This window comes from Glycine max, chromosome 7 (assembly GCF_000004515.6).
Source record: "Glycine max cultivar Williams 82 chromosome 7, Glycine_max_v4.0, whole genome shotgun sequence".
Taxonomy (NCBI): domain Eukaryota; kingdom Viridiplantae; phylum Streptophyta; class Magnoliopsida; order Fabales; family Fabaceae; genus Glycine; species Glycine max.
The window spans coordinates 40,314,065-40,329,647 of NC_038243.2; the positions used below are offsets into that span (position 1 = coordinate 40,314,065).

Genomic DNA, 15,583 nt, shown 5'->3' on the forward strand with positions numbered 1-15,583 from the left:
CAACGCAACTACGCAAAGCTTGCACCTTTCTTAATTTCTTTGCAACCTAAAGCAACACCAACACATTTGAGACAATTGACATTATGCTTACGAATAGCGGCACCTCCACCACACGTGCCACCGACGATGACGGTGACCTCCCCGAACGCTCGATTGCCCGTCACCACGGCACCAACCTTCCTCTTCCACCTGTTTTCAATCGTTTGTGCCGTCATTGTGGTTGACCTCCAAAACGGTAATTTCTCTCCTATTTTCATGCTTTTAATTTCTTTCCTTTTCTTTGTTAAATGTTAATTATTCTTGATGTATTGAATCTGAGTTGAATGGCTTCTAACTGTGAACCGAGTTGAATCCGAGTTCAATTTCTTTCATTTTCTTTGTTAACTACAGGTGTATTAGATTGATGGAAATGACTTCTGAAACTGTAAATCGAGTTGACTCTGTTGATGATATTGAGTTTATGGAAGATGAGGAAGAAGCCAAGGTTGAACCTAAACCAAATGCAAAGGAGAACAGAAGTGACAATGATGAAAAAGAGAGTAAAAAAGTTAAGGTTTGCACTTCTATAGCTTGGAAATATTTTACTAAAATTGGTGTGGTAGATGGTAAAGAAAAGGCGAAATGTAATGCATGTGGGCAACAAACAATATGTAATTGGTGGGAGTAAAGTAGGTACTTCACATTTATTGCGTCATGTTAAACTCTTGTGTAAAAAGAAAGCTAAATTTCATGATGTGGGTGGAATGATAATTGATCATACTGGAAAGTTAAGCTCTAGGGAAGTTGACCAAAAGCGTGTTCTTGAGCTTCTAACAATGTGTATTGTTCAACATGGTTTGCCATTTAACTTTGTTGAATATAAATGGGTTAGGGAATTACTTTCATATATAAATTCGGATGTTAAACATGTGAGTAGGAACACATTGGTGTCTAGTTTGCTGAAACTTCATGGTAAGATGAAAGAAAAATTAAAATATGCAATTCATAAATGTCATAATAGAATTTGTTTGACATCTGATTGTTGGACTGCTTGTACTCAAGAGGGGTATATCTGTCTAACAACACATTTTGTTGATAATAATTGAAAATTGAATAGTAAGATTCTTGCTTTTTGTAAATTGGAGCCTCCTCACACCGATGAAGATTTGGCAAACAAAGTGTTTGAAGTCTTGACTGAATGGGAAATTGATAGAAAAATATTTTCCATTACTTTAGACAATGCTAGTGCTAATGATCGTATGCAAGAACTTTTGGGTGAGTAATTAAGATTGCAAAATAGCTTGTTGTGTGATGGTGAATTTTTGCATGTGAGGTGTTGTGCCCATGTGTTGAATCTTATAGTTCAAGATGGATTAAAAGTGGCTGAAGTTGCTTTACAAAAAATTAGAGACAACATTAAATATGTGAGGGCATCCGAGTCAAGAAAAATAGTGTTTACCAAATGTATTGCTCAAGTGAGAGGTATTGATACTAAAGTGGGCTTGAGGTTGGATGTGCCTACTCGGTGGAATTCTACTTATATCATGCTTGAGAGTGCTCTTAGGTATTGTCGTGCTTTTGCAAGTTTCACTATTCGTGATAGAAAATACAAATGTTGTCCATCTAATGAGGAATGAAAAAGAGCTGAAAAATTGTGTGAATTTTTGAAGCCATTTTATAAGATGACTAATTTGATTTCAGGTATATTTTTTCAAACTTCATAATTATAATAAATAGTTTCAGATTTATATTTATAGTTTAATTATCTTATTTTAATTTTTCTTTCATCTCACCATGAAGTTTCAACAAACTAGACACCAATGTGTTCCTACTCACATGCTTAACATCCGAATTTATATATGAAAGTAATTCCCTAACCCATTTATATTCAACAAAGTTAAATGGCAAACCATGTCGAACAATACACATTGTTAGAAGCTCAAGAACACGCTTTTGGTCAACTTCCCTAGATCTTAACTTTCCAGCATGATCAATTATCATTCCACCCACATCATGAAATTTAGCTTTCTTTTTCCACAAGAGCTTAACATGACGCAATAAATGTGAAGTACCTACTTTACTCCCACCAATTACATGTTGTTGCCCACATGCATTACATCTCGCCTTTTCTTTACCATCTACCACACCCATTTTAGTAAAATATTTCCAAGCTACAAAAGTACAAACCTTAACTTCTTTACTCTCTTTCTCATCATTGTCACTTCTGTTCTCCTTTTTTACTCTCTTTCTCATCATTGTCAACCCTGGCTTCTTCGTCATCTTCCATAAATTCAATATCATCAACAGAGTCAACTCGATTTACAGTTTCAGACGCCATTTCCATCAATCTAATGCACCAGTAGTTAACAAAGAAAAGGAAAGAAATTAAACTCGGATTCAACTCGGTTCACAGTTAGAAGCCATTCAACTCAGATTCAATACATCAAGAATAATTAACATTTAACAAAGAAAAGGAAAGAAATTAAAAGCATGAAAATAGGAGAGAAATTACCGTTTTGGAGGTCGACCACAACGACGACACAAACGATTGAAACGAGGTGGAAGAGGAAGGTCGGTGCTGTGGTGATGGGCAATTGAGCATTCGGAGGTCACTGTCGCCATCGGTGGCTCGTGTGGTGGAGGTGCAGCCAGATCAATTTTCGCAATTCGCACTATTAGGGATTTAGGTTTTGTAACTTTTGTTGGCTTGTTGTTGTTTAGGTTTTCTACTTGTCTACTTTTCTCTTTTCTGTTTGTGCGAAGCGTAATGTCAACTGTGTTGGTGTTGCTTTAGGTTGCAAAGAAATTAAGAAAGGTGCAGGATTTGCGTAGTTGCGTTGCGGATCATTAACAAACAATGACTTGAATTGGACTTTGCTATTGTTTGAGCTTGTTCTATTAATGAATGTGAATGGCCAATTGGGTTGCTAGCTACAAAATAAAAATTTAATTTCTTAACCATTATAAATTTATAATAATAATAATAATAAAATAATATATTATTTAAATTTGGTGGGTTGACGGATTGGCTCACCAATCCATGGTTTGAGCCCACCTAACCCATGGGCTAAGTGGACCGGGCTGAAAAGTTGCCGGTATCGATTTTTTTTTTTAAAATTGAGCCGGCCCACCTCTAGCCCACAGTGGGCCAGACTAGCCCACGGGACAAAACCCATTTTGACGGCTCTATTGCTAGGTGCACCTAGTATTATTGCTGGTGCACCCAACACTTAAGGGGAAAAGACTGAAATACCCTTGATTCGTAAGCCTTTAATTTGATCCGTAAAAGGCATACGGATCAACTTGATCTGTAAGCCTTTTACGGATCAAGTTGATACGAATCAAGGGTTAAGTGCATACGGATCAACTTGATCCGTAAAAGGCTTATGGATCAAGTTGATCTGTAAGATTTACGGACCACCCTCACGCACATGCATCACAAATGCGAAGAAAGCGCAGGGGTAATTTTGGCATTTTGAAAAAAATGCTGGGTGCACCAGAAATAATGCTGGGTGCACCTAGCAACACCCTTGTTGGTTCTTGGTTCTTGCTTTGGGCCCCTTGTAGCATGTGGCTCATTGAACTGTTGACAAAAAAAAAAAACATAGAAGAGTGCGGAACTGCGAATAACTGGCTAACTGCCATTAGCAGAAAAAATTAAGGGTGATATTGTCCTTTAACTCAGACGTTCCCACTCGAATAACATAAGGAAGGAAGAGCGATGTTTTTCAGAGGAAGCTAAACACCACCGCATCAACTGGGTTTGAATTTTGATGAACGGTAAACGATGAACGCAGTGAGGCGTAGATTGTTGCACACTCTTCGCAGCGACGCCCCCTCTGGAACACTGAAGAGAAGGGCGTTGGAATTGGAGAAGAAGAGAAAGACTCGGCACTCGAAGAGCAAGGACCAGTTCATCGTCACAGTTCCCGAATCCCTCTCCTACCTCGACACCGCCACCATCCCCATGTACTTCGCCGCCATCGGAATCGCTCTCTTCGCCAAGCTCCTCATGACGGTATGCCATCCACCACCACCACTCATCTTATTATCAATGTCATAGTTATTATTATAACCATTTTTTCATCTCGCTGCACACCACGTGTTCGATGAAATGAAGTAGTGACTAACGTATTTTTTTTTTCATTGACAAACATTAGTTTGTTAGAATGTTAGTTATTTTGTTAACAGAGGGATCGAAACCGCAACATTTCCCCTCTTTCCATTCTCCCCTAACCATCCAAATCACCTTATATTTTCGAAGTAGTAACTAACAGTTATGGATGTGACGGGTGGTGGCAGTACGATGATTCGAGGTCCCAAGAGCTGCTGGAGCGGAAGATAAAGAATGCCCCTGAAGGGCAAGGCAGTGTTAGAATGCTCACTCGAGAGGAGTGGGATGAGTTTCGAGAAGTCAGGCCCAGAACTCCGTTTGAGTCCACGCTTGCGCGCCCCAATTCCAGAATAAGAACCGGCGAACCGTTGCGTCTGGTAATAGCATGTGCCTCACTTTACGCTTTGTTTTCTTTGTATGCATGTAGGGATTGCATTAGATGAGAACATGATTTCACTAGAGGAACTAATCTTGAATAGACAAGGGTAGAAACAAAATGTTTTCAGTTCCTGTACTTTCGGTCAACAGTTGCATCTGGTAATAATGCACACCTCAATATATGCTTTGTTTTCTTTATAGGTTTAATTACTCATTTACTACATATATGATGTATCAATACAATCTTGACATTTTAGTCTCGACACCTAAAAACTTCATGTTTCAATTCCTACATATGCAGTTTTTAATCTATTTTCGTCCTTGGCATCCAAAATTGTGGAGTCTAGAAGGGATTAAAAAGTGTAAGTGTGTGTATAGGGATTAAAATGAGTTAAAATACAAGTGTAAGGATTAAAATGACTAGATTTTAGGTATAAGGACTAAAACAGAAATTGTGTGTTGATAATAGATATAGGGACAATGTTATCAATGACGGATGGCGAAACACGGCAGAAGGCCAAAATTCTGCCATATAGGCATGCTATTGTGGCCTATGGCACCACCATAGCAAGCCTCCCTTCACAAATTGTCTATGGCAGTTGGCGAAAAAACCTCCACGCCATTCCGCCATGGTGGCCATAGCACCGCCATTTAACAATATTATATAAGGATCAAATGAGTAATTAAACCTTTTTTACATACATGTAGGAATTGTATTTGATGAGAACGTGCTTTCACTAGAGGAACTGATCTTGACTATAGAACCATGAAACTATGTATTTTTTGGGGGTGTCAAGAGACTAATTCCTCCAAATATTAAGATGCATTTAAAGAACTAACATCTTCTAATACATGGACTTGGAGATTGAACCCTGACCACATGATTAAGGGAAATGCTATTTGTTAATCATACCATGCCATGTTGGTGCATAAAACAACGGTTAAAGTTAACTTATCTCGCCTCTTATTAAATTCATCTCATATATTTATGGGATATATCATGTTTGAAAGGTGAAATGAAATAATCTTGATCACACATGATGCACACACATACACGGGCAGACTTGTGACATTTATGGCGCGGTTAGATAACAAGAGTTTTGCCTAAAGGAAGCATTTAGATTTAGTGGCTGAAGTTTCCTCACATGCTGTGTATAGGAGGACGTGAAGGATTGGACGACTGATGTTCTCATGGATGCTTTTCACAGGGTAGAAGAGTATGGTAAACATGGTTCTAAGTAATGTAACTTGTCCTTAGTTATATCTTTTTTTTTTTCTTTTCAATTTTAATGCTTAATATAACTAATTTCCAGTACTATGTGTTGTTGTAATCTCTGATGAGATGGGGTGAAATCATAATAACTACTGCACATTCACCAAGGAAAATTGTATGAAATTTTGGCAAACATGAATTACCGAATGGATTATATATTGGTGTAAGTATGTTGTAATGTACTCTTTAAAACAATATAAGATAGCTACTGTGTATGCTCATCAATACAGAAACATTATCAGAAAAACACCTAAATTAACGTGAGTTTGGATTAGTTTTCATTTGATATCATTTCTACTAAAATCAATTCCGAAATCAAGTTGAAAACAAATAGTTGTTTTAACTTTGTCAATTTTCATCATGATTTTGGGGTCAAAATTGATTTTAAGAAGTAGCCAAACATATTATTAGACAAGGTCGATATGTATTTTAAGAATTTGTACCAAAACTTGTAAGTTTAGATAGATGGCATGGCGGGTGTCATTCAGACATTCATAAATGCTGTTATTCATAAAATTACTTTTGGTTGAGCATGATTTTAAGATTAAGTCTTCAGAGTTGTCTTCACACTAAAATGCACAACGACATGTCTGTTGACCATCCCTGTATTCCGCACCACAAGAATATCGAAAGTATAAAACTCATGAGCTCACCTGAAATTGAGACACAACAGAATTAAGGACTACAACAAAGTACGTTCCATGGAAAGAAAAATTACAATGAATTGTAGATAACAAGTGTGCAGGAGCAAAGTATTCAACATAAGTAAATCATTAAAATGAAAGGAAAAAAAAGTGCAATTGTCTTCTTTTGTGGAATATTATTTTCTTCCTTTTCTGTATGGTTCTCATGAAATCCTTTTTCTTTTTCCTGGAAATTGACCTCGTAAGATCCCAAGCCTGCAATTTTTTATAAAAGTATTTTAACTTTGTTTTAAAACTTAGATATAGTATTTTTTTTTTAATGATTCAATTGCTAGGACTTCAAAAAATATAGGAGATTTGGAGAAATGTATCAGGAATGAATAATTGGATTCCTTGACTAGTGTGACCCAGTATATTGTTCATCAGAAGAATATTGTTACAACTGACTTTCTAGAATAATGCAAACTAATAGTACAATCATATCAGATTTTGATTTGAGCCATTTGATACATAATTTGAATTAATAATGCAAACTAATGCAAACGGGGTCTACGACCTGACCTACATAAAGCTTGGTCTGAATTGACCTATTTAATTAAAAGGTTAGGCTCAGGCTTCTTTAAAAGCCTATTAAATTAAATAGACCAGGTTTAGACTTATTAAAAAGTCTTATAAGTATGATAGACTGGCCTATATATATGTATATATATTTATATTATTTTTTTGTTACCAATATATACTTATATTATTTTTTGGGTATAATTAATTTTATTTTTGAAACTAGCAGACTTTGATTACACAGTACTGTTCCATAACTTCTATTCCTATAATCAAGTAAGACTTTAATTACAATTTAGGTGTGAGTCATGTGTCCATTTATATTTCTCATTATTTTTATTGGTTTTTCTATTCGTGTTTCTTTTTCCTTTACCTATTAGGTTCTTCTTACTCCATACTACTAAAGATTTAATATGAAGAATGCTTTTAAAAAAGCTATCAGGTCAGGCTAGGCTTTTAAAAAGACCAGACCGAGCCAAAATAAAAACCTTTGATAGGCTATAGGTCAGACTCAGGCCTAAAAAATTCATCGTAGGTTAGACTCAGGCCTTTCAAAGCCTGACCTGGCCTATTCCTAACCGTATGTTGCAGCATCCCTTTAGTTACATTTATTTTTACTGCACCCATATATCTCACAGCAGTCACTCCTCTAACTATTGGAGAAATATTTTCAACTCATTTTCACACATTTTTTAACACTTAAATAAAACCTCATTAGTTGCACTAAATTAAGAAAGTGATTCATTAAATAAAGATTAAAACATGTATCATTTAACAAATTTCAAATAAATATTAACAATAATGAAAAATATATTAAAAAATACTACACAAGTATGTTATTAATATTCTTGCTCACATTGCCTTCCCATCCCAATTTATTTTTGAGTAGATGGTCAATTAGTCACTAAAGTTATTATTCATTGTTACTTTAGTTTTGATATTTATCAAATTTAAAAAGAAAATTCATATACCTGTAACTTGTTTCATCTATGTCTCTAAAATAATTATTTTTACTATTGTCATTTCGATGCTTGAACATATTTAGTATTATCACAAGTCACAAGTTGCATAAAACTTTGGAAAATAGTGAGCTCCAAATTACAATTTCAAGAACTCTTAAACTGTTAATTCTAAAAATTAAAATAATATAGCGAATCTCAGTTGCAGTGTTGTTTACTTTTTTTCCCCTACCTTTCAACATTATCCCATGTAGTTTAATTTTTTTTTAAAAAAATTCATTAATTCTAAAAGCTAAAGTGACAATGAATCATAATTTTAAAAATTAAATTGTTTATTTACTCTTTTGTTTCCCTATTTTTCAACATTAACCCACGTGACTCCAATAATTTATTCACATAACCACCCCCGAGATATTTTTAATTGGTCAGCAACGTTTCAAGGGACACAAATCCCATCCTCTGTCACTTCCTCATCAAGAAAAATAGTAAGACAACGGAAAACTAACACCGCTGAATAAGAAAAGGACATATATCCTCATCTGTTAAATGCTCTCAAAATTTGATTTACATTTACTCTTCCCCAGCAGTGGCATGTGATTCTACGAGGGACTCATGGGACAAATCATTGTACACCAAGGGGAACCCACACATTAAAGGCAAGTGTTCTGTTGTGTTGTGATTCTACTTTGGACACCAAATTCCATCGGCCAAAATGGTAAGAATCAGACAAAGAGAAGGACCCAACAAATAAAGGAAAGAAAACAACACTGAACAAGAAATGCTTCCCGTTTTCTCTAGCCAAAGTAAAACAACTTTAGCCAAATTAGTTCATCATTCTTTACAACATATATATTTAAAGGGACAAATCATCTAATCAAAACGTGAACATAAATTATTTACCGACTATGTAAGTATATGTTGGGGATAGCAAAGGATAGTTGATTCTTGAACTCAAAATCATGATGAAAAATTAAAAAAGTATAATTTATTTATTGTTGTAACTTTCAACATAATTTTAGAATTAATTATGACAAAATTAAATCTCATCCAAACATGTTATAAAATAATTACATTATTATATAATCATAAAATATTATTTATAATAAATTTATTAATGTTTATAATAATTATCTTAAAACACTTATCAATTGTGATTTATCTACTATCTACTGTAAAATGTTTAGGCCAGTGAAAATACCATTTTAATCTCAACATATTTGTGACACATATCCAATTGGAGACCATTTTTGTCTTCTACCAAATATTTACTCAATTTCTTGGACATTACAGGGAGAGTGTGTAGTGTGTTTGGATGAGAAAATTTAAAGTTCTGAGAAATTTTTAATTCTAAGAATTTCAAATGCTTCAATTGAAATTCTTTTATTTTCTAAATTTTGTGTTTAGATAAAAAAAATTAAAATTGTAAGGGTGAAAGAAAATGAATGCAAAGAGAAGAAAAGATATGCTTGGTGTACTTCCAAAGAGAAGAATACTGATGCGCATGGGAAGTCACAGAGAAACCAGGACACGACGACATACACCACCACACCCGACCACAACATTCAGTCAACGGCGTAAGGCATGACCCAGGCCCTCGGCACAGGCAAGCACCTCCGCTGCGTGATGCATAGCGAAGGCTGCTCCCCTGACTGACAGATGCAGTTCTACGTGTCCCCATACGCCCACACCTGATTGATGTTCCACGAGCTCAGACGATGTTTCTTGAAGAAGAGGATCATCAGAGTGAGGGAAGAGTCGCAAGTCTGAGAACGGGATTTCGGGAACTTTCAGGTGGAAGAGAAGATGACAGTTATAAAGGAAATACGCGAATGTTTTAGAAAATTCTTCTATCAAGAAGAGAATTTCAATTTCTCACCTTTTAGAAGAAAATTGAAATTTCACATTTTTAGTTGCTTAAAATTCTGTTTTAAAATTCCAAAAATTTAAATTCTTCATAAAAAAACATCCAAACAATGAATTTTAGATTACAAAAATTTAAATTCTCTGATAAATTAATTTCCTGAGTTAAAATTCTCTATCCAAACACACTCTTGAGGAAATGAATAATTTCATATTCTAGATAGTAAAGGCAATACAAGGGTGGACCAGTGGAGTAGACTTAGCAGTTTTACAAACACAATTTGGGAAAATTAGCTTTTGATGGTAAGTAGAAAATTTTGAAAGCTGGTATGACTTACTTTCCATTTTTAATACCTTATATTTCATACTTTCTTGACTTCGGATATGCCCTCTGTCTTGTCCATTTTCCCGTGTCTGCTATTTGAATTCGTAAAAACATAGGGAAAAGCTGGTATTGAATGGAGAGTCTAAGCCCTTTTGTCCTTGCATTGGAAAAAAAGAAAACTGGTCATAATTTATTGATTTTAGACTGAATAGGAGTTGAACTTCAATACACTCATATGGACTTGGTGCTTGATGTTATGTATGAAAGTTTGAGTAAATTATGATTGAGTTAGCAATTCTATATAATGTCTAATTTTGGGGTTTGAGGTTGGAGACTTGGAGACATGAAGATAGACGTAATTAATTGGTGTTTGAATTTGGAATGGAATTACTCCTGAGACATTTGACATCGATCCTGATTTGAACTAAATTGTTTGATCATTTGCTTGCACATAACTCATTTCTATTGCAACTATTGGCTTATATAAATTCCAAAACTCAAGTTTGGTAAGCTGAATATCCAATTATTTTAGATTTGCATAAAGATTTGCCCTTGCTTCTTCAATTTTAAGTTCATATGCTATGTTTAGAATGGATTTAGATTTTTCATATATGAGAGAGGAAAAAATTAGGACTCACTATTCTTTTTGTAAGGTTTGTTACTTTTGCTTTTGTGCATAGTAAAACTTTCATGTACGAAGTTTCTTTAGATGACGACTATTAAGAGAGATGGAAAAAATTGAAGATATGCTAGAACAATAAGTGCAACAAAAGCAAGGTTCTGAATAGGGTGGAAGCAGTAGAGATAAGGATGTTCAAGTTTAATAATGATTTACTTTCTTGTGCATCTTAGCATGCTTTAGATTTGAACCTGCCCTAAAAAATTGTGAATTTGAGAGTTTGCGCGCTTGCTGCAGGTGGTAGTATGCAGTTTTGTATAAGGAGGATCTTAGTTAAAGAATAAACAAGGGAGTGAGGGACCACAACAAAAAATAACAGTTCAAAGCCTCAGAATAGTAGTGATCCTTACTCTAAGGATGTTGTTACACGATAAATAGGCTAAAGCTGGTGTGCTGTTACTATAACAACTACAGCTAAGATAATGAGCTTAAATATATTTGAATACATTTTAAGTGAATTGCAACAACCACCTATTATCCTTTATAGTTTATGGTAGTATGATCAGGTAGCATATCTTCTAAGTTCTAAGTACTAATCATCTATGTATTGTGTTTCTGTGAAATATGTTTGTTTCTTATATTTTATACTTTGTTTCAATTTCCTTATAGCACGCATCCCCATTGTATTGATATGTCTACTTTCTTTTCATTATTTCTTTAGACTATTGAAATTACATTGTTAGTCTTCTTCATTTTTAGATAACTGTCCAACATAGGATTATTTTTGTCCTCTTTCTTTTTCTCCTCACCTTTTGGCTTCTCTGATACGTTTCTCTCTTTTTTTTTTTTTCTTTTTTCTTCTCTCCACAGACAGCAAAGCCAACTCCCTCTCTCTATTTTTGTCTCTCCTTTTCATCATTTTCTCCTTCTTCTTCTGAAAAATCTAAATCCCTTTAGTCTTCATCTTCGATTTTGACCTAGTTCAGTTTCTCTCTCTCCCTTTTCCGGGTTCTGATTGATGACCCTTTTGCCAATACCTTTTCAATTTTAGATTTTTAGGTTTTATTTTGTTAATCGGTTTCTTGGCATAGCGATGTGTAGCTTATAACCTTTAACGTTATGAAAGGTTTATTTTTTAGACTCTATTATTTGTGTTTTATTTCTCAGTTATCTTTTTTTTCTTTGAAGCTTAGGTATGGCTTCAAAATGCATCTTGAAGGAGCTTAAGGGTTTGCAAAAGGATCCTCCTACGTTGTGCAGGTGAGCTTCTCCCTTTCTCTTTTTTTTCTTTTTTTTTGTTGGGGTGTATGAAAAATAAGAATTAAAGGAGTTTTTGTTTTTATCTTTAAATAAATTTCGAAGGATAGATATATGCTTGAGATTGATAGATTTGTTGAAAATAACTCCTTTAAAGTTAGGGGTTCATTATGAGACAAAAATGCAAAGCTAATCAACTCTTGAGATTGTGATAAATATATGCTCTTGCATAATAAATTATTTAATGTTGTGCTTCCAATGTTATTTTTTTCCCTCATTGTAACATATATATTTATATTCTGATATAACAAATTAAACCTTTGCCCATGTTACTTGGATTTATGGTTATATGCTTCTTAATTTAATTATTAAACTTTTAATAAATATCTTAAGCCAGTTGAGCCTTTTTTTCAATCTAATTACTTTCTTTATTAAAATATTGTTACTGGTGTGTGATTAATATATTCCTTTGTTATTGATACAAGATTAAGTTATACCTATCTCAAGTTACTTTATTAACTTTGCTCCTTTTGGGACAAGGAAAAAAGGAACTACTTGAAGACACTTACTTGAGAGAGGGAATATAAACAATATTTAAACAAGAGTTGACTAGCTCACAAATAGTTATCAGATTTAGAGATTAAGAGAAAATTTGTTCTGAGAATGAATAATCATTGTGAAAAGATAGATAATTATGCTACATTCTATGAGTGATTTTTAGAAATGGCTATGAGTGAGGTTGTGTCTATTGATACAAGGAGAATAAGTGGGTGTTGTGTGTGTGAATTGCCTTTGTGAAGTGTATGTGTTGGTTGTGATTGAGTATTGAGTGGATTCAATCAGAAAAGAGTGGTTATTGTATATGCTTTCTGTTTTTGTCATTTTTATGTCTCACTATGAGCGTGTGTCAATTGCTATTGTAAGCGAAAAAATGACTCTGAGAATAGGAGGATAAAGATGGATCTTGATTTGACTGATGAATTATGTCAATTTCTTTTACTGTTATGATTTTAGTTATATTTTTTTAAATCCAGAACAACCAGTATTATTGCTTGCTATTATAAGAGAAAAAATGACTTTGAGAATAGGAGAAAGATGAATCATCATCTGATTGATGAATTATGTCATTTTCTTTTACTTTTATGATTTTAGTTATATTTTTTTAGATCTAGAACAACCAACATTATTGTTTTGAAGCTAAGAAATGAGGTAATTGCTTTCAATTGATTGATCATTCTAAATTCCATTTTTTTGCCCATTTTTTATGGAATGCTACTGCAACAAAGAGGAAAGTTTTCTTTTCATGGCTATGTGGTTTTCATCATCTATTTTCCATATTATTGAAGCATTCTCATCTTCTCCTTGCAGAAATTAGAACTGTGTGCTTTCTGTAAGATTTTTTTAGAAAATTGAACTTCACTTATTTTGTTATTTCTTTTGATATAACATATGGTGTTGTTGTATGGGATTGGGTTAATATTTGTTTCAGCCTTGCACTGTTTAAGGTGATAAAAATCTTAATTTTTCATTTTTCCTTTCCTAGTTTAGTTCTCAAATTTCTCTTTCCTTGTTTTTCCTCAGATTTCTCATTTTGTTTATCAAGCTGAACCCTACTTTCTTCCTTTTGTTTTGTTTACTTTAAAGTTTCTTTGTTGAAATTTCTTCCTTTTTCTTACATGGTTTTGGCGGGACATGCAAGATATTCATGTGGCAAACATTAGCATCGGCCCTTAGAAGTAAGCAAGAGATTGTGCTAACTGTTGCATCAAGCGGTATTACAAAGTACTTCTATAACAAGACTTTCTATATTATGAACCATTACCATGTTTTACTTTCTATAGATTAACAATGATGGTCATTTGATCAAATACAATAGTCAAAACCTATCCCTTCAATTGAATATAAGATTCTTTGTATATAGTTCAATTCTTACTACTTATATTTAAATTGTAGGTAGAATGAATGTTGGTCACTCAATTAGCAAGTCATTCCATTAACTTTTTTGCAAAATGGTAGCTTTTTTGTTTTGAAAGCAAGCATTGCATACTTCAAATAGTGTTCTTTTACTACCACTAAGGTTTAAGAATATAAATAAGCATATTGTACATCAAGAATATTATTCTATATTATTCTCAAGATCTGTTTCATGACTTTAACTAATTTTCTTTACTGATATCTAGGTGATTAGTGAGACTATGAAGTAAACAACGACTGCTTCAATCATTTCCAGTGTATTTCATACACATTCAAACAAGGTGGATTATTACTTTAATACTAAACATATTCTACTCATAGACCAATTCAATTTATGTGTATAAAACCATGTATTTCACATCATTAAAACATTATTTTAATACGTTTAAATTGTTTTGTGCAACTATGGAAACTGCAAGTAACCATTTTTTGTTTAGAAAGCTTTTTTTGACAAGGAATCAATAGCAAGGTAACCATTTTTTTGGTTTGTTCTAGACAATAAAAGTGAAAAACAACTATTGTTACTATTTTAATTTCACACTATAGGTTGCATGTTATCACTATATGGAAAGCAAGCATTGCAAACAATTATGTTCAGCGTGACCACATTCGTTTTAGATTCCTACACACCTCATGAAATATTGCCCACATGACAAAAGTGCAAGATTAAGCTAATGGTTAACACCGGGTATCACCAATGTCTTGATTGGAGTTTTCATGATTAAGTAATCCAACTCCTAATATATTTCACTACACTTTTGATTATATATTATAAAATTATAAACAATGAAATATAATAATAACTATATTTAAATTATATATTTACGTTCAAATTATTGTCATTCCTATATCCATTAAAATTTTAGTATATCCCAACCGAAGTCTATTCTACTTTGTATTATTAATTTATCTCAAATTATAATTTTTTTAACATTTAAAAAAAAGTTTACTTTTTAATCTAATCATAATTTCGTTCTAAAAAAACAAAATATAACATGACGATCCGTGCCGTTACTTACTAATAATTGATTGAGAGTATGACCAAACAAACTCTACCAAAATTCACATGAAGGCCGAGAAAGTAACAACAAAATGTTATCTATCTTAGCAAAAAGTCGTATTTATTTAAAAATAATGTGACTAACTTAAGCGTTATTCACGAGAGTGGGACATCATTTCATAAATATTTCTGCGGTGACTCCTTGGACCAGAAATAAAAAATAAATTTGAACAACACTAGGGAGAAGGCATAATAATACTACACTTAAGCGTTATTCACGAGAGACACGATTGTACTAGCTTGAAAGTGAAACATGAGTGTTTACAAATTGTAGGGAAATCCAGAAGACCCCACTTCCCCCAAGAAAATAATTTCTGAAAATGGAACACTTTTTTGTGTATGATAATAAAACTACAAAAGAATGCCCACTTTGTGTTTTCTACAATGTACGACAAATAGACACAGACCGCAGATTATTGCAGACTTGTCTACATCTTTTCCTATTATCACAGAACTACAGCCCCTTTCACATTCCCAAATTCAACAGACGGAAAAAAGAAAACCTCAAAATTAAAACAAAAGAATCTTGTCAATCAGTTCCTAACTACACTAGTTAAGGAATTAAAAGATTTTTTTTAATATA

General features: G+C 33.4%; 1 protein-coding gene and 1 long non-coding RNA gene across 2 annotated transcripts; both read left to right on the forward strand.

Moving 5' to 3' along the window:
* The first annotated feature begins 3,648 nt into the window (after window positions 1-3,648).
* On the forward strand, window positions 3,649-5,897 carry LOC100527894 (uncharacterized). The gene is made up of 3 exons (NM_001369193.1): window positions 3,649-3,997; window positions 4,282-4,470; window positions 5,630-5,897. The coding sequence occupies exons 1-3, from the start codon at window positions 3,767-3,769 to the stop codon at window positions 5,711-5,713; spliced, it is 504 nt and encodes a 167-aa protein (NP_001356122.1). The 5' UTR covers window positions 3,649-3,766; the 3' UTR covers window positions 5,714-5,897.
* A 5,060-nt stretch (window positions 5,898-10,957) lies between these two features.
* LOC106799386 (uncharacterized) lies at window positions 10,958-14,826 on the forward strand. The gene is made up of 3 exons (XR_001389078.3): window positions 10,958-11,969; window positions 13,666-13,748; window positions 14,147-14,826. It is a non-coding gene; the product is annotated as an uncharacterized lncRNA (long non-coding RNA).
* The last annotated feature ends 757 nt before the right edge of the window (window positions 14,827-15,583 follow it).

Bases quoted from the DNA above. Each gene is read 5' to 3' on its own strand.
- LOC100527894 (NM_001369193.1), top strand. From the start codon at position 3,767: ATGAACGCAGTGAGGCGTAGATTGTTGCACACTCTTCGCAGCGACGCC. The intron at 3,998-4,281 runs GTATGCCATCCA...GGGTGGTGGCAG, and splicing joins TCGCCAAGCTCCTCATGACG to TACGATGATTCGAGGTCCCA. The intron at 4,471-5,629 runs GTAATAGCATGT...TGCTGTGTATAG, and splicing joins CCGGCGAACCGTTGCGTCTG to GAGGACGTGAAGGATTGGAC.